Source organism: Camarhynchus parvulus, chromosome 5 (assembly GCF_901933205.1).
Source record: "Camarhynchus parvulus chromosome 5, STF_HiC, whole genome shotgun sequence".
Lineage (NCBI taxonomy): Eukaryota > Metazoa > Chordata > Aves > Passeriformes > Thraupidae > Camarhynchus > Camarhynchus parvulus.
This window is the reverse complement of record NC_044575.1, coordinates 14,020,179-14,044,198: the sequence shown is the minus strand read 5'-3', so window position 1 is coordinate 14,044,198 and position 24,020 is coordinate 14,020,179. Positions and strand designations below refer to the sequence as shown.

Genomic DNA, 24,020 nt, shown 5'->3' with positions numbered 1-24,020 from the left:
GGCTGGAAGCACCATCTCATGGTAAATGGTACCAGTTAGCCACGCCTAAACAGATGCCCCCTGGGGGACTAACAGCCTGCCCACACTGGGCTTTGGAAAGCACTGGACCAGTAGAAAACAGGTAAAGTGCTCCAGTATCAGAGTGTGCTGTGAAAGCCCAGAAGCTTTGGCCTTCCCTTGTTAGTCCACAGCGTTGAAAGAGAGAATGAGGCTGCACTCCTAAAGGGTGAGCAGAGTTCCCTGGTTCTGGCAGGGAGCTCTGGTATCTCCTGCACAGGCTCTGTGACTGCAGAGAGTGTCCCATCATCACTAAGTTGGAGGAACCCAAAGATTTAAAACTTAATAGTCTCTGTCAACATCAATCTTTTCAGAAGATAGAACAACAACAACAAAAAGCTAAATAGAAGTTCTAAAACTTCTAGAACTTCTGTTCTTTAACAGCATCTGTTAAAACAGCAAAATAGCTTTAACAGATACTGTAGGCCTAGTGAGATTGCTAAGGAATGATAGAAAGCATATGGAGATTCAACTTACTGGCATAAATTTAGGGACATCAGCATAGCTGCAGAAAACACCCTTATTGATTCTTTAAAAATAAAAAAAAAAAGATAGTTTTTAATAAAGATATGGAAAAAAAAGGAGGAGATAGGATATGGTGTCTCAAAAGAAATAGATACCTGCCTTATTTCGTATTTCGTAGGTATTTTTGGACTCAATTTTCCCCTTGCATAAATCAGCAGGAAAGTCATCTTCAGCAGCATATATAAGTACATAATTATCTTTAAGTAGATGCTTCATCCTGCTTTAATCACATTGCTGCATTTGTGCCTAAATCAAAATGCTCTTAAGAATCTTAAAACTACAGTGGTATAAAAGACATGTAAGAGGTCAAAATTGGATAGTCTAAGGTAGAAGGTAAAATGCTATTGCCAATGAGCTGTTAGAACAAATGGTGTTATCTTTTACCATGAAATTACACTGTGCTATACTATGACAAAGAGAATTTGTCTTTTCACCCATTTCCTACTCTGTTTCCCATCAGCTAAAAATGACTCTGCAAGAGTCAGAGCCCAAAATACAGTAAAAATTCTTAGGAAATAAAGCTAAAATGCAGCAAACTTCTTGTATTACATTTAAAGATAATGAATTGCACAAATTGCTTCCACAAATAAATGAAGCAGCTAGTATTTGCCAGGCTGACCTGGTATTCTCAGACTGTTACTACTGTAACAGAGTGGATGTTGCATGCCTAAATAATAAATACTACAAGTCAGCAAAGTAGTTGCTTCACTCTCATTTAAGTGAAGCTGAGATAAGACAACAACCCATTATGGGGTGGGTTATGCCTCAACACTGCTCATTTCAGTAACACACCAAATTCTTTTACATTCTTTTCAAGTTACAAGAACTGGAGCGACATCTAAGAAATCCCCATTAAAAAATAAAAGAGGAATATGATCTCACTAGTTTTATCTACTGCACAAAAGAGTACACTAATTCATTCCAACATAATGGATATCAGAATTGATAATCAAGCAGTGTTTAAATTGCCCTATAAGACAAGATTATAAAAAGATGCACAGCTTGTTTCAGAAAGAGTTTCTAATGGGATACTTACAGAATCAGCAAGCCAGAAAGTTTCTTGGCAGCCCAGTGCTGCATACCTTGTTTTCCCAGTCCCATTCTTCAGTCAATTTGTGATTTTCCAACAGAGAAAATCCTCTTGGAATTTTCTACAGGGAAAAAAACCCCCTCAAACCCCAAAACCTTGCCTGTATTCAGGATCTAAGTCTTTTTGAAAAGCTAAATAAAAGTCTCCCTACCCTTGACATCATTCAGGGAAGAAGGAAGGAAGGCTAATGTGAGCACTTCAGGCCTACATTATATTAAAAGCAATACCAGCTTCACACATCTGGCTGATGCCACACTGGCTGAAGACCCACATTGACCACAGTCTCTTCAAATCCCCTTGCATTCCCTTGCACTTTCTCATCTCCTGGGTCAAAGTGGGCTTTGGGGAGCACCTCCTTTTTATTCTTTCTCTGTTTTAGACTGAGCTGCTTGGTGTTAATCAGCCCAACAGAACACACCTCCCAGAGCAGCAAGCAACTCTTCCCAGAGCAGCAAGCCCCCATTTCCCACTGCTGCCTGCACCCTCCACAGGCACCCACAGCAGGGCCTAGGACTGAGGTGCAGGATTAGGGACATGAAAGAAAATCAGCCTTGGGAGATGAAAAGGAGTGAGGAGATGCTGTGAGTGAGGGGAGCCACCTTGGGTGGCCAGGGAGGATGCACACACCTTTGTGAGTTTGGGCGATGTGTATGAGTGGGTGATACTGGAAACATAATTGTTAACAAGTTACAGAAAGAGGATGGTGCTTAGTCCATGGCATCTTTCATTAAACCTTGATCAAACTCAGTGTGTGCAACCATTTGGTTAGTTGGCTACCATTAATAATGCATGACTAAACCACTCCAAAACACCACTGAAATGGGAAAATTTCCCTTAGCTTTGTCCCACCCCTCATTTTAGGGAAGAAAAATTATGATAGGTATGGCATTGCACTGGGACTTTAGAAGTACAGATGGAAAGCCTGCCTCTTCCCAGGAGCTGTAAGCCTTCACACACTAAAATCTTCAAAATAATCTCTGAGTACTTAGATATTCAGGGCCTTGGACAGGCTTGCTCTGCCCTGCTACATGAAGTCTGCTTTAGCAATACTTGATCTCCAGCTAGCTGGGAAAAATCTACCTCAGGAGCATCAGTGCTTTGCACTGATTTATTCCACCTCACTTTCTTTCATAGGGCATGGGCCTATGGCTCGAGCTAATATGTTACAGTGCCAGTTGAAATAAATGGGGCACATGTGCAAACACTCAGGCGCCTCATTTATCCACCTGTAAAAAATTAGTTTGGCACTTATTGTTCAGTACTGGCACATGTGGAGCTGTTGAAGCTGAAAGGTTTCAATAAATGTTAGGGAAAACTGCCTGCTGCTGGCCTGTTTCCTCATCCCAAAAGGGGTGGAAAAAGAAGCAAAACCTTTTCTGGATCCTGTCTAGTCCAGTACAAAGAGAAATAAAGTAAAAAAACAGCAGACAAGCCATCAGAGACACTCCAGAAATGCCTAGCACAAAGCCTGGGCAAAGCTTTGCTCTCTGAAGCCTGCAGTGCACCAGGAGATGCACTAGGAAGCCACTCTGGGGGCTAATGCTCACTGCTGAGCTCAGTGCTCACTTAGCAAAGTGGAAGAGAGTGTCCATCCCCCCTTGGGTACCAGCTGAGGGCTGAGCTTAACATCCAGCAGGTGCTGGATATAAAAGAGAACAATGCTTTGTGTTTAAGATGCTGCCTTCTACCTGCAAACTGTGTGCCTTTCTCATCTTTACTAGACATTTCTCTTGGGCATCAGCTCAGCATGGTCACCATCACAGCTTATGTTAAGCCACCTTCTTTACAGAGATTTTAGCTGCCTCCTGTTTGGAGATTCCCCACCTGACTTCCAGAAGATTTTGGGGGTGAGATTAAAAACCACAAGCAAACAAACGGGGAAAGTGCATTTGTACATTAATTCTTCTGGCTTTTCTTCTAGGCACATCTCCTAGAGATGCCTTGTGCAGTGGAACACAGCCCTGCATAAGGAACCCACACCTGGAAGCATTCAGAGCCAGGACCCTTCTGGGAAGGCTTAAGGGGAGGGATTTAGGAGATTTGTAAGATTTGTGCCAGCCTTAGAATTGAGATACATGTCTCTCCAGAACACAGAGCTCTCATTTTTCCTATAGCCCTTTTCACCCTGAAAGAGCCTTTTAGAGAGGGAACATTTCTCCAGCCTGAATGAGGTTGGCTGGTACAAATAGAAACAAATGTAACTAAACCTTGGAATTGCAAAAAGAGAAGATAAATGAGACCCCTGTGCTACCAATGATACAATTAGATGGTTTTCACATGGGGCTGTTAACAATAGATGCTTTTCCAGGATAAATCCTTATGCTTTCAAGACATACGTCTTTTCAATCACCAGCTCTTTTAAGAGGTTCACAAAAAATGAGTGCAAAGCAAATTAATGGAGAATGTAAGGTCATCACTTAACATGCCTGATATTGATTCCATTTCATTAACTGGTAAGCACTTTATACTCTCACAGAGAGATTTTTGTTCCTCCTCAGGCATCTAATTACAAGAATAAAAATAAATTTAAAGACTCTTCCCCTTGGAGCCTAGCTCCAGATATATTTCCAGAACTATACCTTTTTTTTCAGTCAGGATGATGTAGAAATTATAGTAGTGAGAAAGGTATGTGACTTTCCCTGCAGGCTTGAAGCATTTGATTTGCTTGTTAGAAACACCATCCATAAAACCTGCAGTCTTCATCCTCCAGAACAAGTGGGAGCGAAAGCCAACAGATGAGTCAGGATGATTACTGTGCCCAAATTAGCAGTGGGTGTGTGCACATCAGTGTGGTTCTTTGAGGGTTGGCTTCCTGTTTGTGGAAGCCATTCCAGGACAAAGCTTGAGCCTTTCTGAGTCATGTTGGTCATTTCAGCAGGGTTACACCAGTACTGAGCTGTGTTTTAGTCAGAAAATGGTTGTCTTGCACTACAGCATATACCATCAAGACAGTATTTTTGCCAACCCAGCTGGAAAGCAGGACACACTGGAATCATTCTCCATGGCTCTATGACTTCTCTGGCACTCAGGGTACCCTCTGCAGAACAATCTTGCTAACTCTACATAGCCTTAGATTTCAGCAAAGCATAAGGGGTTGCCCATGCAGATGAATGAAAAAGACTGAAAAACATGTCCCTGGCTAGATAAAATTATCTTTAAAAATTAACTTAATAATACCTGACAAGAAAGGATATACTGGTCAAGAGGATTTGAGGTATATTGTGATGAGACTTTTTCCCCCTCTTCCCTGAATTATTTGCAAAATCAACACAAATTTTCAAAGTGTTTTGCTGATTTTCAATTGGGTTGGTTTGCTGAACAAGATTCTTTCACTTGTAGTCCTGACAAAATAACTACAGGAAATTGCTTCTTTCTGCTGCTCTCCACAGCAAGTGTTTATATGCACAGAAATAAGCACATTTTTCAGAAAGGGAAACCATCCAAGAAATTAAGGAAGTACAATATGTCTTAAAAGACTAAATCTGCTCCAGTATTTTCAAAACAATATGCAAGAGCTGAGGTGTGTGACTCCTACTGGCACTAGGGAGAGTCACAACATTGCAGCAGAGGTCTTTGAGATGAACATGTCTGAGACCTGATTTCACTAAGCATTAAACCAGCACTGCCCTGCAAGAGCTTACAGCTTCCTGGGAGTACAGAGGAGAAAGCAAACAAACAAAACCAGTGAAGAGAAAAACCCCTGAATAGCAAAGGCAATGTGTAAGGAAAGGTAAGCAGAAATGACAGTATTATTTCATTAATTGCCTAGAAAATTGGCAGTGATCAAGGTGAGGCTTTTGAAGAATGGCTAATCTGAGTTGTTTTAAATTAAATTCACCTCTGGTATGATCTGCAACTGTATCTACACACATTTTGACAGATACAGACTAAGTTGAACCCTTTTTCTAAGCACCTAAGCATATGTGGTAAAGAATAAATGCCTGGAGTGAACTACAGGTATCTATAGTTGTATAGTCAGTACAGTAAAAACCCAATTAATGCACTGCAACCCAAACCTGCACAGAGTAGTTAATCCTGTTTTAAAAAGGGCATCACTGGTGGCTACAATGATTTGCCCTCTGGAAATGCTCACTCTCACTGACTATTGGAAGATTCCCACCAACCAGAAGTCAAACTAAAGTTAGATAAAACAGTCTCTCAGATAGTCTGACAAGGTAAAATAACTACTGTAGAGTTAAAAAATTGCCTGGAAGGCTTTTCTCTGATGGCATTTTAGAATATTTTCATTAAAATGAAGATCATTTCATGATTGACTTCAATAGGAGTACATTCCCATTAATGCCAAACATTTTGAGAATGTTGTGGTTTTTATATTCAAGTGTAAAATCACTGATCCTTAGGGGAGTGCTATTAGAAAGAGAACTGAACTTCCTCCAGTGATTTAATTTGTTCTGCAACAAATCTCACTAAAAGAGACAATTATATCCTGGATATTAAGGCTTTCATGCAGAGGTTCACCAGATTTCACATCTCTACAAGAAGACCTTGTTTAACTGAAGGGATTTAAAACAAGTCCTCAAAAAGGCAGCATGCAGAAACTGGTTTGGGTGCCTTTTTTCCCAGCAAGGCGCTAGACAACACTGCCTGGCATGTTGTTGTACAGACTGACAGCCAGCTGAGAAAGAGCTGGGTATATGACCTGACTTTGTATTTCATTGGAAAATCATCCTTCTTATGCCAAATGCTTCTTCAACATCCTAAAAACAATCATATAAAGGAGGTAAAGTTGGCTTCTCCTGTAACACACTGAAAAAAAAAGATAAAAAAATGAATTCTTGCCCCCCTGTTGACTTCCAGATGCAGCAAAATTCAGTCTCTAAACAGTAATCTCAGAAGGCACGAGGACTTCCCAAAGGGAGTCATGGTAGAGTTTTTCCCTTTTCCCCATCCTACCTGCTCCAGAGCCAGACCTTCAATCCTGAGCAAGTACTGAGAGCAAACAGTGATAAAACCTCCTTGGCAGGATCCTCTCTTCTGTGAGTGGCCAATATCTCAGCTGCAATCTCAGAATTGCTGTGAATTGGGTCCAGCTATTCTTGCTTCCCACCACAGACTGCACAGGGCCACGGAGCATACAGTCACACTAGGGTTGAGATATATTCCACCACAATGAGTTTTTACTTTGTCAAGTAAACTATGACACTGACAAATATTATCTAATAAAAACATTTCTAGTGTGAGGCCAAAGAAAAGGGTTGAATGTTTAAATATCATGGCTAAGGGTATACCTTGTTCTTCAAGGCAGAGGGAATATGAGGTGAAAAGAAGCTAAAAATCAAGCTGCAAAAATATTAGTTCTTCTAGGCATGTCCAGAAACAACTAAAGAAAGGATTGTTTTTTGTTTGATAGAAGAGAAGGGTTCAGCTGCCCAAATTAAAAATAACTGAACTCCATTTCCCTGAATTTACTTCACTATATTCCTGGCTTTACCTATGCCTGGGCTAAATCCTGAAGTAATTGGAAATCATTTAAGTAGAATAGTTCATGTTTCTAGCACTTGAGAGTTCAGTTTGGTGAGTTCATAAGAGTTTTTGCAAAAAGCTTACAGTAGGCCTAAATTTGCATATTTGGACCTTTACTGGGACCAGTGTCTGAGCACAGAGTGGTGTGTTCCTTCTGTGGACACCCGAGGAAACCACAAGGCATAAAATGAGTGTGTGAGAACTGATGTTTGACATTCCTAGGCCAGGGGCCAACCTGGCAAGCACAGCACTTGCAAGGCCCGAGCAGAAAAGGTTTAAACTCTACCTAAGCAGCTGCAAGGGCTTTTGAAATCCTATCCTCCAGAAATCATAACCTATTTCTTCTCAGCTTCTGGCAGAGCACACACTCCTCTTGTTAATAAAACAAAGCACCTCTAAGGAATTCACAGCCACTGGAAAAAAAAGTCTAATGTAAAGTAGCAACTTAATTTGCAGAGCTCTTGGTAAAGGCCTTTTACTTTGGGATATGACATAAGGCTGTCACTAACAAGACAACACACTTAACTATGAATAAGGTGTTTATAAAATTCCTTGACTGCAAATACAGCAGAGCCAAGGCCATGAATAATTGTGCTCCTGACTGGGCATCTTGCCCCATCCCAAAATGTGATGCCTTTGGCCCTCCTGCTCCTTTTGCAGGGTGTACTGGCACTGCAGGCAGCCTTTCTTCCTGTGTCAGTCCCCTCCAAAGTGGAGCCTGGTTCCAATCCACATTTGCTGAGGCATGTGGAAAACAGCAGCTGCACATACCAAAAGGCCAAAAAACCCAGATCCAACTACTCCAGGCAGTCCTGGTGAGCTGCCTCCTGGAATTCACTAGTAACCTACACAAAGATACATCCTAGCAAAATACAGCCTATCATCTTTAAAAACATCTCTTGCCACTGACTGCCACACCTGGGAGCAAGGAGCAAGTGTATGGAAAAGAAGCAGGAGACCCAAATGGGCCTGAAACATGGTGAAATGCTTCCTCAGGAAGATAGTCCAGATTGTTCAGTGGATTTTGGATTCATATTCAAAGTCTGCTCATTTACATAAATCCTGATCTTCCTGCAATTCATGTTTGTTCATGCTCAATTCTGCTAATATTAAGAGCACCATTTTTTCACATTGGGTCCTCAATTCTTTAGCAGTTCTGAACTCCAAGACTTCCTTTCAGCTTTCCATTCTTAATTTTGTAAGATTGTGGAAGACTTGGAAAAATACTGGTTGTTTTATGCCAGAATAAGTGAAGGTCACTAGCTATGAGGAATCAACTTGTTATTAAATCTATTTGTGTATCAAAAGAAGGACCCAGACATAAGAGTACACATATTTCAAGAGAAAATTAATAGTATACTTCAAATATTTATTAGAACTCTATAAATTATGTATAGAGTTGTTTGTGAAGCCACATAACATCATTGGTCATAGTCTGGCTTTTTGTTTGGAACAAGGCAGAAAATGTCACTGAACTCTTGTATATGTATTTTATATTTTGAAAACCCCCATACATCATCTTTATTTAGCTGTTGTAAGAGGTGAAGGGTCCCCCACAAGCACTGATAAGTTGTTTCAGTGATTGATTAGCCTCTTTCATGTAAAGATTGTTTATCTGCTTATCCTCCACCCCCAGTGCTGAGTCTCAGGTAGCAGAGCCTCTGATGTGCTGTTGTGTCTGATAAGAGAACCCTCAGCAGGATGCACATCTGGGCAGGGATGGGTGAGGGAAATCAAGCACTACCAGCAGCACAGCCTCCAGATACTGCTCCCCTCCTGACCATGTTGTTCTTGTAAAGCAAGCTAACTGGCCCACATTTGGGGATGATCTAAGGCAGTTATACTGCTCCTGGCACCCAGAAACAGCCAAGGGAAGCAATTTGAGTTCTCCTACATGGCATCCTCTCACGGCAACATACACTGCCAATATCCACAGGCTGCAGTCAGGTGGCATGGGAAAGAAAGTCCTCGCAGTACATCGGCAGGAGGCAAGACAGACAGTTCCCAGACTGCAGTCTTTGGTCAGAATAATCCAGAAACCAGCTGCACCTTTCTTTCCCCAGGTACAGCTCAGCTGGTTCAAATGCCTGAGGAGAACTCCCCCCTGTTCTTACATCATAGCACAGAGAAGTGGCCATGTAGAAACTCCTCATTTTCTTCCTGCACCCACCTCCCACTGAGCCAGACAGCCCTGGCTCAGCAAGCACCTTTCTGTTCTGTGCTGCCTCTGACCCACATCTCATCTGCTCCAGTGCTTTTGCTGCTTCCTTCCAGGTCACTGCCCTGCCTCTAAAAGCCCATTCCCTTCACCTTCAAAACCTTGACAGAGTCTGAGTTAAAACAGCCACTGTCAGCATTGACTGCTGGCAGCCTGACCCTCAGCTGACAGCAAAGCAGGCAGTGCTAAAGCTTTCCTTTCTCCTCCCAGCTCCTGCTCTGTGTATGTATTTGCAGTAATCATAAAAGCTCGGGCACCTTCCCCATCACCATTCAAGACATTACAGCAGCCACAGGAAAAAGCCTTTTCCTCTCTGAGGAAACTGCTCCCTGAACATCTGCTCCCCGCTCGTCCTCACTGCTGCCCAAATAGATTTCTGTAACAAAAGCCAATCAACCTCATGTAGCTCCTAGAGGAGACAAAGAAGACATGATTTGGTTAGGTCACAATCTGATTGCAGCTCTGAATCTGCCTAGATCCATCAGAAGTCCTGATGAAATCTTGTTTGCATCTATTTAGTAGATTATAAAAGCAAATATGTTTCCAGCCAAGCATTTTTAGAGGGCTATTTCTCTGCAGACCCTTTCAAGGGAGGAACCCTCTGACATCTCTTTGCTCAGAAGGGTCTCAAAATACACTGCATCCTTTTGTGTTGCACCTGACTGATCCTTGTGCATGCAAAACCAGACATCCTCTCTTCAGAGGGGTGCCATTTTCTTCTCTTTCCCAGAGATTCTGGGGATGTGTTCCAGCTGATACATGCAGCCAGTATATGGGACTCTCCCTGGAAATACAATAACATATCTCCAGACATTTCAGCTCTGGCAGCTCAGATAAATCTTACTCTGCATCCAGCCATGGCCAGGACAAAAATGCCTTTTTCAGAGGAAGCTGATGAGCTTGGCAAAACACATCCTCCTGCATCACAAGGGACAGGGGATGAACAAAACTCACGCTGGCAGAACAAGGAGTGTCAAAGTAGAAAGCTACACATACCCTGCCAGTGAATTTTTGATGGGTGAACCTGGGGCCAAGCTGGACAGGTTTGCCTCAGCCTTGCGCTGCAGTCTGGGCAGCCTGTCACACCTCCAGACTTGTGATATATTCTCAGCACTGGCCCTTGATCAAACTTTCCTGTCATTTCCCTGGGCCAGTACTCTAACATCTGACCAGAAACACCTCCTTTACCACATGGAAATGACTGCTAACATACATAAAGCTAGCCTTGCGTATTTGCTAGTTATGGTTAAGGAAATGAGGCAAAAATTGAGGGGTTTTTATGCTTACTGTCAAATAAAAAATGTCTTTGGTTTCTTTTGGGGAGGTAAGGGACAATCCATATTTAATGCTACATTGTTTCCTTTATGAAACCCTATTTTATTCTTGTGTAATTTTGTGAAAGAAAATGGGTTAAAGTTCCAAGTGGCCCAATTCTCTGCTGCAGAAAAATGGCAACTAACTTCTCTGTGAGCACCATGTATTTACTCACAGTTGAATGAAGCTGAAATGGCATTTGTCCTTGCAAGTGACCAAGAGGTCTCATTGATACCTTCCAGGGACTGGGTGCCCATCAGGTGGTGAACTCAACTGGCTTTGGCAGCACCCACCAAATGATGCTACATGAAAGTCCAGCACCTCAGTCTGAGGTACTTTTTTTTTCAAAGTTTTAGATACTTCTCTTATTTTGAGGACACACACAGCTTGCCTCAGCAGAGCTAACAGGTCAGGATGACCTAAAGGATGCTCTTAAAGGTTTCTTTTCTGTTAAGTGAAGTGGCCCTGCAAATGGCTTATTAAAATGGCATCAATTTAGCAGCGTTTTTTTTGAAGTAGAATTTTGTATTTCAGTTTCCCATGTGGGGTTATGCATTTCTGGTTTGTGCTCAAGGAGGAGGAGGAGGCAGTTAAAAAAAAGAGTGAACTGAATATTCATGATCAGGATAAAGTAATATCCTTCTCTTGAAACAACAAAACCAAAAAAAATTAATGGGATTTGACTTAATCTCATATAGTCTCAATAATCTACTATAGAGTGATATTTTCTTTAAAAATGCAAGATATTTCATTTTTAAAAACCCCTTTTCTTAGTTTTTCCTGAATTTGTTTTACTCTTTCTTGTAGCCAAATAAATTAATTTCAATAAAGCAGTAATATATCAAATGTCAGTAATAAAGATATTGGTGGAAATTTAGTTTGATTTTTTTAGGAGTTTGAGTTTTTTAAAAAGACAGTTTTTCCCTGAGAAATTTGGCAACCTATCTTTGAGCAGAGGGATTACAATATTACAAACAGATTATATTTGTTTTGCTGGCCCCACTGATGATGTCTCCACAAATTTGCTTTGTTGAAAGCAAATGTAAGATCCACAAAAGGGACCACACTCCTTTCCTGGTTAACTACCACAGCCACATCTGGATCCCCTTCTCTCTAAACACTGCAGGCAAGGTGTCTTGCCAGGAGAAGTGACCAAGTCTAGAAAGATTCTGTGCATTGATGTAGCACCTCCTTATCTCCCCACAGAGCACCTAATAGGTCTTGTGTTTCCACACATCCCTCCTCCAGTGTATCCTCTTACTCCCTTCTATATGCACCAACCACCAGAAGCTCTGGAGGATCATGAACTTGGTGATTCCAAGCACACTCATGCCAACCACCCCAGGCATGCCACAACCTTCCTCTCAAACTTGTCATAACCTCTGTGCCTTTGAGAGCTGTCCCCCTCTGCTGAATTTTGCTGAAATGTTAGTGCTTCATGGACAACAGAATCACAGAATGGCTGGGGACAGAAGGGACATCTGGAGATCATCCAGAGCCCCAGTCATACCCTGCCATGGTTCTACAGGCAGCTAGAGGGTCCCTGCAGCCGTGGACAAAGGAAGCTCTGCACCAGCCACCTGCTTCTGTGTGCAATTTAAGTTTTCTGATTCATGAACCCATTGGCTGATATGTGCTGTCTTTTTAGGAAACCTTTCAGGGCTATTCCTTTTGCATAAGGATTGCATAAGCTTCAACTTCCTAGGAAACTGAGCTAAAAAAAAATTAAAGCATAATGAGTGTCACAGGCAAGATTAGAGCCTGCAGGCAGGGATGTGTAAACCAAATGTGTGCTTTGAAGGAAGCAACAGTGTAACAGAACCCAACTGGCTCCTTCTGAGCCCCTGAGAATCTTTCCCAGATTTTGGACTTCTGATGGACTCTCTAGGATGCAGGAAGGAGCAAATCTTAGGTTTAGTATCAGAATAAACAGAGCCTGGGCACAGAAGAACCAAAGGCCTTGCTTTGATTTACAGGCACTGTCACATCCTATGAAAATTAATTTCATTAACAGACCTGATATCAATCTCTCATTATTAAAGGAAAGTGTCAGAAACAGCAGAAATTGCTCTCATTACATATCTGCTCCACCTAGACCGATACATACTCTGCTCTCATGCTGGCAGGACTGCCAGGGTCAGGAGAGCAGCTGCACCCCTTGCCATGCTGGCAAGAGGAGCTTCCTTACAGACCAGCAAAGGCAATGTACTGTGAAGCTGCAATGTGTGTGAGGAGCTGCGCTTTTAAGGATAAGGAACACTCTGCCCTGCAGCCAGCTGACCTACATTTACAGCTGAAGATGTAAAGCTGACCCACAGGGACTTCTGTCTAACCTACAAACACAGAAGGAGGGCTAGTCAAGCAGACCGTGCCTTTTAAAACTATAAACTGAGCAGGAGCAGAAGCATGGGGACAGGCTTTTCCTGCTCCCACGTGTAAGAAACAGCCCAGTTCAATATACCATGGTAAGCCACTGCCAGCAGGGGAGCACATCCCAGGATAACTCCTACCACCTCAGTATGCCTTGCTGCAGGGAGAAAAGCACAGTTTTGCTTTGTGGAGGCAGACAGAGTGAGCAGGGAGATGGCAGCCTGGGCTAAGCTGGGCAAACCAGGCCCTGGGGTCTCATTGCAGGCAGTAAAGCTGCAGCAAAGCCAGTGCTGCTCTGCTCTCTCTGCTGCCAAGCTCATGGCATCAAAGCTCACACAAAGAGCAACACTGAGCCACAGCTCGCCACGTGAGCAAGGGCAACCTTCAAAATACAAAGGGGACAAATAGTGCATTATAGGGTTGCTAGGCCATAAAGAGAGAAGAGGAAGAGAGAAAGGCACCTTCCCCAGGCACAGTGGTGATAGTTGCATCAGCAGAAAAGAATCACACACACTTGGGATTTTTAACCCCCATCAAACAAAGTGGCTCTGTTGAGATCAGCACAATGCTGCTTCACAGTGTATGAGGATCTTCACATTGGCATAATTCAGAAAAAACAGGCTCCCACTTAATTTGCTGAGTCCTTCCCCCAAAACACTGATTTTTCTTGAACAGAGCATTCCCTGTCCCACTGTGGAGCTGCAAGGTCACATGACAAGTAAAGAGTACATCAGCTCTTTTTCCACTGCTACAGTGGTAAAGGAAAGACATAAAAGAAAAACTGACTGTTATCACAAGGCAAAATTGCATATCCTAAGCCCACCTTAAGACAGACTGTAAGTGTTAACTAAGGCACCTTACCTATTGTTAAATTACATCACACTGTGTCATCCCTGAATGGCAGTTCTATACATTGGAATTTTATGAGACAAAACCAGAGCAAGGACTAGCTCTGCTGGGCTCTGTAAATGTATGTAAATAATCACAGAAGGAAAAAAGTCATTAATAAAGCCTGGATAGAAAGACATCTCCCAGATTACTCAGTATTAATTTCCTTTCAGTTTCATTTTGCAGAAATCTAACCATCTTTTATCAAAACTTCACACAGACAAGACCTTTCCTGGGACCACGTAAATGCCTGGTGCAGATGCAATAACCTGGGAGCCAGTGCAGCTGAACTGCAGCCCTGAGCAGGGACTGACTGCTGAGACACAGCCACGTGTCTTGCTTGCTACTCAGAGCTTGTGTTGGTGCAAATTGCTGCAGTGGGTGTCTATATTTATCACACACTTGACTGGGTCATGTTTGTTACCTTGGTTCTCAGGTAGAAGTCACCTGCATATAGAAGTTTCATGGCATTTCTGTGACAGCCTGATGGAAAATGTGATGCCCATATATTGGAGCCAACATGGGACATCAGCTTGAACACAAACCATTCATGTTTTCATGCATCATACTTTTGTCCTTCCAGCCAGCCACAGCCTTGTAATATAAAAGGGGGTTAAGAAGTTAAATAAATACTTCTTCTCTTTTTTTATATTAAACTTTGGTGTCCACCATATTAAATAAGGTCAAGAAGAATGAGGTTCGGTTTGCAGACCAAACAGGAACATTTTATATAAAAACTTAATCTGCTGTGATAAAACTCCTGTTTCCTGTAACATGGATTCTGGAAAATAGTTCATCACAGAATCATGGAATCATAAAATACTCTGAGTAGGAAGATATCCATAAAGACTACTGAGTCCAACTCCTGGCCCTGCACAGGACGAGTATTCACTATTCCTTTGCTGAGACAAGTGCATTTTCCTACCATGCTTTTTTCCAACCACAATCTTTTCTATTAAAAAGGTTGAGGCAATTACCAATGACTGTCCCTGACAAATCTTAGCAATTCAGCAAGTCAATTCCATATTTTACTCCTCACAGATTTCAGCAAGTTCATGATCAGCAATGTTTTTTGGCCGAAGTTAGGTCCTTTTTACTTGTAGGAAATAGACATTTCTATTCATTCAAGGAAGATGGACTAGAAAAAAAACATTTCGAAAGTGATTACAGTATTCAACATCATAAGCTCCTAAACCACTTCTAAAAGCTAGAAGGTCAGAGGCTTTAAAGCTGATTTTGACAACTTTTAAATATTTTACCCTAATCTTGAGCTACAGCAATTTACAAGAACCTGAGGAGATGACAGACAGATCATTCCACAGTAAGGAACAGCCTGTCAGACATCATTTTTGTTAGTGACCATCTCTTCTAAGAACAGAAGCATTGACCAGCATATATTCCATATGGCAAATTACATATTCACTAAAACCTATACAGTCATCTGGATTTATGAAACATTGCAGAACTCTCTCAAGGGAAACTAAAACAACAAGTATATAATCCTTCTGTAGTCTAGCCTGAAAATTACATGCCTGTAACACCACACAGAGCATTTTCCTCAAAAAATTCTTCCTAAGAAGCCAGCTGAAAAGAGAAGCCAGGTATGCTGGGGGAACATTTTCTGTATTAGCACTAAACCAACAAATTAAACTATTATATAACCTTTAAAGTCATCCCATCTTCCCCCCACCCCCTTCAGTTACCTATGTGGGGACCAATTTATTCAACTTTGTGCCTTGTACTAGCTCTCCATTGTGAGAGCCTATTTTAGCCTAGATTCCCACAAATTGCCACATTTTAATGGTTTCTTGACCAAAGGAGCAATGCCCATCTGGACACACTCAGCCAGCCACATTTCATCAAACACATGACATGATGGTACAGAAATGCACCATCTGCTTTAGGGTTTAAGCTTTCATATTGTGCCCATCTTTTGCAAAAGATTAAAGGGATACAAATCTTTGTGTCCCCTTATACTCTTATATGGGGTCATGAGTGAGTGATTCTGTGCAGTTTTGCCATTTGCTGCTGCCAAAGCAGAAGCTGAAACTACTCTGGGGGTGCTCACAGTGTTGCAGTGTTGCAGTTTCAAGTGGCCACAGGTTGCTGTCTTACTGATGAAACTTTCCCAAGGAGAGTCCAACAGGTTTTCCCTTCCCCCTGCTTCCATCCTGCATCTCCTTATCCCTGGGAGGTTCACATGAACACTGTGATGGAGGAAACTTCTTGTGTTTGAGGAGATAGAAGTGTACATCCACACATGCTTTGTAAACACTTCAGTTTACATTAAAGGCATGAGCTTATAATCATTATGATTTCGTGGTAGGAACACCCAGAAAGGTCCCAGCCACTGTCTACCCACTAAGATCAAAGTGGCTGCAAGAGCTACACCATTAAGGGAGGGCATGAGCAGCTCTGGAGAGGTCCTGTCACCCATCCATCTGTGGCAACTGGGGGTGTAGAAAACAGGGTGTTGCCTAGCTCCTGTTTTCTCCCAGACTGCAGTGGTCTTCAGAAAATAATGAGCAAACTTCAGCAAGCTTTTCTTTCCAAGACGGTATTTCCATGGAAATATTCCTGAATGTCTCCAGCTGGTGTCCTGGCTATGGATTTAGAAGTTTTGCTTCTAAAAGGTATGATAAATAATGTGATTAAACAGAAATAGGTTGTCTTTATTCCAAGGGATGTCTGTATCAGGCTGGTGGGTTTTTTGGTGATACAGATTTCTCACAAACAAAGAAATTCTAACTTTGCTTTATGTTACTTTCTAAATTTTTTCTCTGGTTAGTTTTTATCTATCCCTACATGCCAGGCATCCTGGAATCTGGATTGTGTACCATGGAAAAGCCATCCTCCCACAGTCTGTGAAAGAATGGAACTTGTGAGTGGAGAAAGAGCTTTCCTAGTTATATCTGGTGTGATTTGGAACATGAGGAGGTTGCTGGCTCTGCTGCTGGGAGCAGCATGCTCCAAGCCTTCAGACTGGAAAACTCTGAGCTACCTAGGGTACCTTCTCCTGGTAGTGTCCATTCCCTCACTCAAGACAATATTTTGCTCAGAAAGCTGAGATCAATTGTTAGGTTCTGTATTCCTTGAAAATAAATGCCTTGCTGCTGCAGAGCATGTGATCAAAGGATGCCATATGGGCCATTTATTAACAATGAAAAATGAATGCACCATTTGTCAGGCTGTAATTGAAATGGAAGAACAATTCCAGTTTTCACTCCCACTGTTGATCTGGCTATCTGTATCACAAAGCATAAACAGTTTCTTGCCTTATTACTTCTAGCATGAATCCACAGCACATTAACTTTACGCATGGATACTGAGAGTAAATATTTCATGTTATGACTCAATAGCATGCTGGTATATATGTAAGCATATTGCCTACCAGCTTCCTACTTACATACATGTTAATGGGATTATGTTTATATACATATGCAGAAATACAAATTCACATCCAAGCTAACCAACCAACCCAACAAAGATAAAAATAAAATCTCTGCAGACAGTTTACATGTCATTGTGAATTTCAAGTGTTTTAAAATACTGTTGCAATTTGTAAGTCCACATTCTAAATGAACATGCTGTAAGAGCATTACATAGAAGGTATTTTAAACTGTCAAAATAAAAATCAATCTATTTCCACTCCCTTAACTCAGGTCTTAAGCTAAAAACAACAATTCCAGATAAATGCTTTCTTAAGTTAAAGAATCATAGTTTTCTCTTGGTTTCATTTCTGCAGAATTGACAAGTACAATCATTAACATAGATCACAAGCTTTATATTTTTAGTTGCCTCCTCTTTCTACTTTTCTCCATTTTCTCCCCTCAAAGTAAAATGTCTAGAACTGCCCTTATCTTTTATCTACTCCAACAAAACTGAGAAACTTGCAACATTTACAAGGCTGAGGGAGTCAATTGGGATGCAAAGCACCACACTAGACTGAGAGCAGAACAGGAAAAAATCTGCTGTTCTGTTTTGAGGGTGGCTGCAGTCATGGCCTTCCCACTGCTACATGCTGAGGTCCAGGCCAGGAAAGGGCAATTCATCCCATGTGACTGATCCTCATCCCCTGCCCTGCCACAGGGCCCTGGGCCACCCTTGCTTCCTTGGGACTGCTCAGAGACCACCAACACAGCTCAGGCACAAGGAGCATTCCTTAGGGATCCATTCCATGGTGCCCAAAGTGAGGCCACCTCTACTTTTGGCTTGACAGTGACAGAGATCATCAACATTTTGCCTGTTGTGGCATGTAGAGTGATGGCAAAGGCTCAAAAATAACTAAACAGCCTATATTCAGCTCTTTTAGGATTACTATTATGCTGGAACACACCAGCAGCACATCAGTACCAGGATTTCAAAAAGCCCTTTGAATAATCAAGAGAATCACTCCTTCCCCTCCAAATAAATTGCATCCTACTTAGTGGCAAAGCTCCATTTCTACCAAGGGTTACCTTCAATGTGTCTCAATTAAATTTTAAACCAGCAAAATTCGCATCTTCACTCACTTTTCCTCCCCCTTTTTTTCCCTTTTCAGTATTACAGCTATAACAGCCACAGATTGCAACTTCACAGATGCGTGTTTGACATTAATACAAAATACTTCTCCAGGAGGATAAACAGGTACTGAGCTGGTATGCCAGTACTATGCTTTTCACATTTGTTAAACTTAAATCTTAACCTGAGATAAGCTCTAGTTCAAATTCCACAAGCACATCCCAGGAAATCACAAACACATCTATAAAACTACATATAAAACAGCCTCATCTTCCATATAATGACAGAGCCTGTGATTTCTGGAAGGGAATCCAAGGAGTATGAATGTCAGCTTCCCATGGCTACCTTGGAAGCCTCAGTCAGAAAGAACAGGAACAGGAATGGTGCAGAAACAGAGGAACAAGCAAAAACATAGTTTAGACTATTTGCAGGGGCAAATAAATGTTTATGATACATTTAGAACCAAAGTGTGTCAATGCTACCTGGCACAATCACAAAAAAGTCATACTAAACCATATTTGCTGCATCATTTCTCATTAATACAAGGTCCTAATTCACTCTCATAACCACAGGTGGTAACAGGGGCCACATGACTTCATGGACTGCCATTCTACTTGCCATGGGAGCCAGTTCAGAAGTTATTTACTTCTGAGCTGAAAGAGATGGAATTCCACCAAATGAGGCCTCCCCTCTACCCCACTTGGACATAATGGGGAGACAACTCCTTACAACTACAGCTGCAAATCAATGTTCATGTCTTTCCTGCACATACAAATTTGGCCCTCCCACTCTGTCCTCTTCCCAGATACTCAAAACATAACTTCAACACAGTTTGGAAAGGCAGCTGTGGTGCAGGTGATCCCAAGAGGCTATAGCCAGCCCCATGCCATCCATTTCTGACTCCCTAAGGAATCCATTGCCTCCCAGTATGGTATTGCAAAGCTATTCCAGCCAAGGCAAATAATGAAGCTGCTCAGGTTCCTCCTTGGCCCTCAGGAAGAAGAATGATTAAAAGCATCATTGCTATTAACAGTTGTGCTGCTCACAGCCCATGAGTATGGGAAGTTCTAGCTTGGGAAGTATTTGGGGACTGTGTATAGCTTTACTCAGCTTTCATTTAATACTTTGGCTTAGCTCTGTGGAAGCTACATCGTTCCTGCACTATGTTCAGCAGGGATCTGTTTGCAGAAAACACTGACACCCCACTCCCTGCACTACCTCTCCTAAAAAAACCCCTACAAATTATTAGAGAGAGGTATTTTGAACAAGTACGGTGATAAAATGTTGTTTCCCAAAGCTATCAAAAATGCGTATTTTCAAACTCCACTACAAGTATCAGGGGCACTGCAGGCTGCTAGAGTGAAACAGGTTATTTTGTATCATTTTTGAAGCAGCAGGTATGTTGCACTCTCGGGATTAACTGCATCTTTGTATATTATAGGACTGCTGCAGTCTAAAAAGCTGCATTCCTTCATTATTTTCCAGGGCTGCTGATCAAACATCAGTTCCTTAGGTAGCAATATTTCTGGGGGCTCTTCAGAAATGTTTATCTGTAGAACTGTTTGCAACTGATGTAGGTGCAATGCAGTATCCTGCCACTTTGAGCACCAAACACTTCGGGGGCTACATTAAAAACATTCCCTTCCTTCGCTCTGCCCTATTTTTGCTCTGTGGCAGAGCACAACTTGAAAAACGATCCGTAACATCAAACTTAACATAAGTTACCCTTAAAAAAGAAAGGGCAAGATTAATCAGCAATTTTTAGAAAACTTGAGCAAATATTAGCAAGTGGCTCTGGTATTTTGAGTTTCCACTAGCAAAATTACAAAACCAAAGAAAACATTTTAATATCAACATCTTGCAGCTGCATTTTGCTCTCTCATGGCTAAAAGCTTAAATCAATGTGTTGCAGCACAGGAAATAACCAGAGTAGGACACAAACACAGTCTTTTAACTCAGATCATTGCAACAGTTAATCGAGCATTTTGTGACAGCAAGCCATTTACCAAGTACATTTCCACATAATTAAGCAGCAAACGAGACACAGTCCACAGGAGCCGCACATTTAATTGTGTCAGCAATCAGATCATGAAGCACTCTACGCATATAGACGTGGCTATACACACCTGTCTTTCTATACTCACCGTGCAGCAAGGCATGGGTCTTAAGTTGGTCTCCAAACAATGCTTCAGAACCCCAGGCAGAGCAACCTTCCTCTCACTCTCATCTCGGGCAAGTCAGTGTTTCTGGAAGGTGGCCAGGCAAGATCAGATTCATCAGCCAATAAAATTGTCTAAAGCTGCCGTTCCACAGGAGACCGTTCCTCCGGCTGCAGCTTCAGGAGCAGCCAATAAAGGAGAAAATCAGCATCAGAGTGCAGGCGAGCATTTTGCCCCACACTGAGGGTCTGCTTGCCAAAACTCCTGCTTTCCCCTGCCTGTGCTGCTGCACACAGTCATCCTCCATGAAAAACAACTTGCACTTGGCTTGCCTGGCTAAAATAGGCGCACAGCTATTCTGAACACTGACAAGGGTAAAGGAATCAGTCAGGCAGGTACCTCATGAGCTGGGAAGCAATACAGTGACATTTGGAGCCATGGATTCATGCTGCTAGAGGGGTACCACAGCAGACCCAGCTTTTTGTGGGCACTGGGAATTACAGCTCACACAATGTTGCTTCAGTTGAAGACAGATAGTTCATGGGGGGCAATGTGGAGGCTGTGAAAACCTTACCCCTGTTTTATCTTCCGGAGCTGGACCTGCTGCAGTGGCTGCGGGAAGCCATCATGTCCTTGGCCCACGTGTTTGTCCTGGACGTCATTGCCATTCAGAGGAGCCCTTGATTTCACCCTGCCAGTCCTACAGCAGCAGCAAAATATCCCAGTGTGCAACAACACTTCACAGAGCAGCTGTCTGACATCCCAGGATCCTTAGGGCTTGCCTTTCCTTGGAAAAACCAAAAAAGCCAGTAAAAAAAAATCAGTCTTACTATGTGTTATCTAACCAACAGTAAATCCTAAAGGTGACAAGGCATGTGACAGTTATGCATGAAAGCAAGTCAAGAAAAACCTTTGTAGGTATTTACTTGTAAATTAACAATCTAAATAAGACCAGGCCTCTGTGTTATCAGTCTGAACACACAGAGTTTGACAGCAGATAACGCATTTTTGCCACAAAATCTTAGTAGAGAAAAAGCACAGGTGGTCTCTGCACACTATTTTACTGCCTTGCTGGCATTTACCTCCCCTAACCTCTCTGAGGTTAAAACTATTTGGATTTGTTTCCTCAGAAATCCTGCACCGAGGTGCTTTATCTGCAAAGCTGAGTTGTCATCCAATCTGACAGCAGCCCTGGTGAAATCCCATTCTCAGCAACATTTTTTTTCAGTTTCTCTACACAAATAAAAAGCAAATATCATCCAGACTTCACCAGTAATGTTACATACCCTCACCTACATGTATTGGAGGACAAAATTGTCTGTAGTGAAGCCAGCCCATTGGAAGGCTAAGACTTTACAAAAAGCTACACTGCATCTTGAAATGGGAAGGGATTCTTAACAAAAAAGCAAATGATAAGGAAAAAAGGATTAGAATATGAAGATTGGAAATTACAATAAATTAGATATTAGAATGGGGTCGTCAAGGGCAAGACTATCATTAACAATAACTGGTTTTCGTTTTCACATGCCATTGCCTTTAAACTCCTGGTTTATATGGATGTATTTTTTACATATTTATGAGAGACCTCTGCTCTCTTTCTACATATTTATGTGAAACCTCTCCTTCCATGCTGGTACTACAGCTATTTGAAGGACAACAAGCCAAAGATTTGTCCCCCAGAGCTCTGAAGGCTGTATTACACTGGAGGAGCTGGAAAAGAGGCTCCTCAGAAGCCACACTGATAAAATCAGTCAGCACAGAGGCACAGCCTGACTGAATTCAGCGGCCTGGACTTTGCACTCTGATCTTGAAAAGTGAAGACGGTCCCATGGAGAGTTGGCTGTGTAATGACAATCACACCAATGTGGCTACATTTTGCTACTACATGGCTACTTTATTTAGCAATCTTCTCATATTTATGCTTCTGTACACTTGTCTCATGCCGCTGCTGCCTAATGCTCATTGGTTTAGCGGCTGTAATTACATGTCCATGTTACTTGCTGATTGGCTGTCACGCTAGCATTTTTAGCTAAGGTGTGCTAAATTAGCAGTTCTCATACCATGTTTGGCATCTGGCTTTGTCCTTGCACAATGCTTATTCTTCTTTGTTGTATCTATTCGAGGACAGTACGTAGTCTATCTTGTTCTGAGGACAGTACATGGTCTTCAAAGTAACTCTGTAATCTGCAGGCCAGGGTTGCCCAATTCTTGTAAGAGTACAGCATACCCTTGTTTTGCCAAGAATTCTTCTACAGAAAAGTTGCATGTGCAAGCATTTATGATCTGAAATTTCCTTTGATGTAAATTGGAATAGACCCATGTCAATTCACAGAGGCTTTTCTTCCAGCTGGGGTTCTTCTCTTATCTCTGTAAAACATGGGGTCCCATTTGGAGCCATGGTGTGCTGCCATATTGTCCATCCAAGGGCAGCACTGAACAGGGAGCACACACCAACCTGAAGGCAAGTACATGCTGAGGGATCCCTCAAACAAGGCCTTGGGTCTTGGAAAGAGACTTGTCAAGCAGTAACCCCAGAAATCAGTGCCTTGGCTGCAGAGAGGCAGCCAAGCTGGACACACAAGTCTTCAGAGCAGCTGGCTTAAGGAAACCATGGGACACTTGACAGCAGGTGAGGAGCTCCTTATCTTTGGGAGCAGGAGAGCACAAAGCCAGCAGCAGGCCAGCACCCACACCAGTGACACACAAAAGAGGGGGATGCCAAGCAGGTTCCCAGACCAGTCTGTCTCCAGGAGCTTCTTCATTTTCACACAGCTGAAAAGAAAAAAACCATTCAGCCAGGCAGCTGTGCTGGTGTCCCATCCCACTGGCAAGCACTGGGTTGATTTAGGCTGGAAATTGTGCACATTGTGCTAAAAACCTGGTGAACACATACATTTTCTTCTCCTCTGTGTTTGGAGCGAGGTCAAACTGCACAGAGAAGTGCTGCTGCAGGGTTTGGTTATCACTCATCATAAACTTTAGTTCCAGAACTTAAATTCAGTAATGGAGAACATTTTCTAAGCTGCTTTCTGCACATACTTGAGGTGATTTGGGCTCTAATTAATTTGGAACAGGGCAGGGAGTTCAGAAATTTTCCTTTTCTCTCTCTGACATCCCTGTGTCCCACTTCAGTTTTAAAGTGGTAAGGCACATCTAGATTAAGGCACTAGGAGGGAGAAAGAAGAGAAAGAAAAGAAATCTAGCTGAATTAGAGATGGCTGACAGGGCATTTCATCAACCCAATTGTGTACTCAAAGCTTTTCAGAATCCATAACAAGAGTGGCCATGGAAAAAAAAAGAGTGAGTCATTGCAACAGCTAAAGGGGAAAAACCCTACACACACAAAAAAAAGAAAAAAAGGAAAAAAAAAAAAGCAGAACTCTGCTTCTCTGCTGAACCTGCTCAGTGAGGAGTT

General features: G+C 42.2%; 1 protein-coding gene across 2 annotated transcripts in view; it reads right to left on the bottom strand.

The window, feature by feature from the left end:
• The window catches only part of OSBPL5 (oxysterol binding protein like 5), a 173,621-nt gene extending 152,975 nt beyond the window's left edge, over window positions 1–20,646 (bottom strand). Inside the window, exon 1 of one of the 2 annotated variants that reach the window (XM_030950552.1) lies at window positions 20,591–20,646. In XM_030950552.1, coding sequence (XP_030806412.1) covers window positions 20,591–20,605 — 15 coding nt within the window. In that variant the 5' untranslated portion in view covers window positions 20,606–20,646. The remainder of the gene's footprint in view (window positions 1–20,590) is intronic. The other variant, XM_030950548.1, reaches the window with a different exon arrangement.
• Window positions 20,647–24,020: the final 3,374 nt, after the last annotated feature.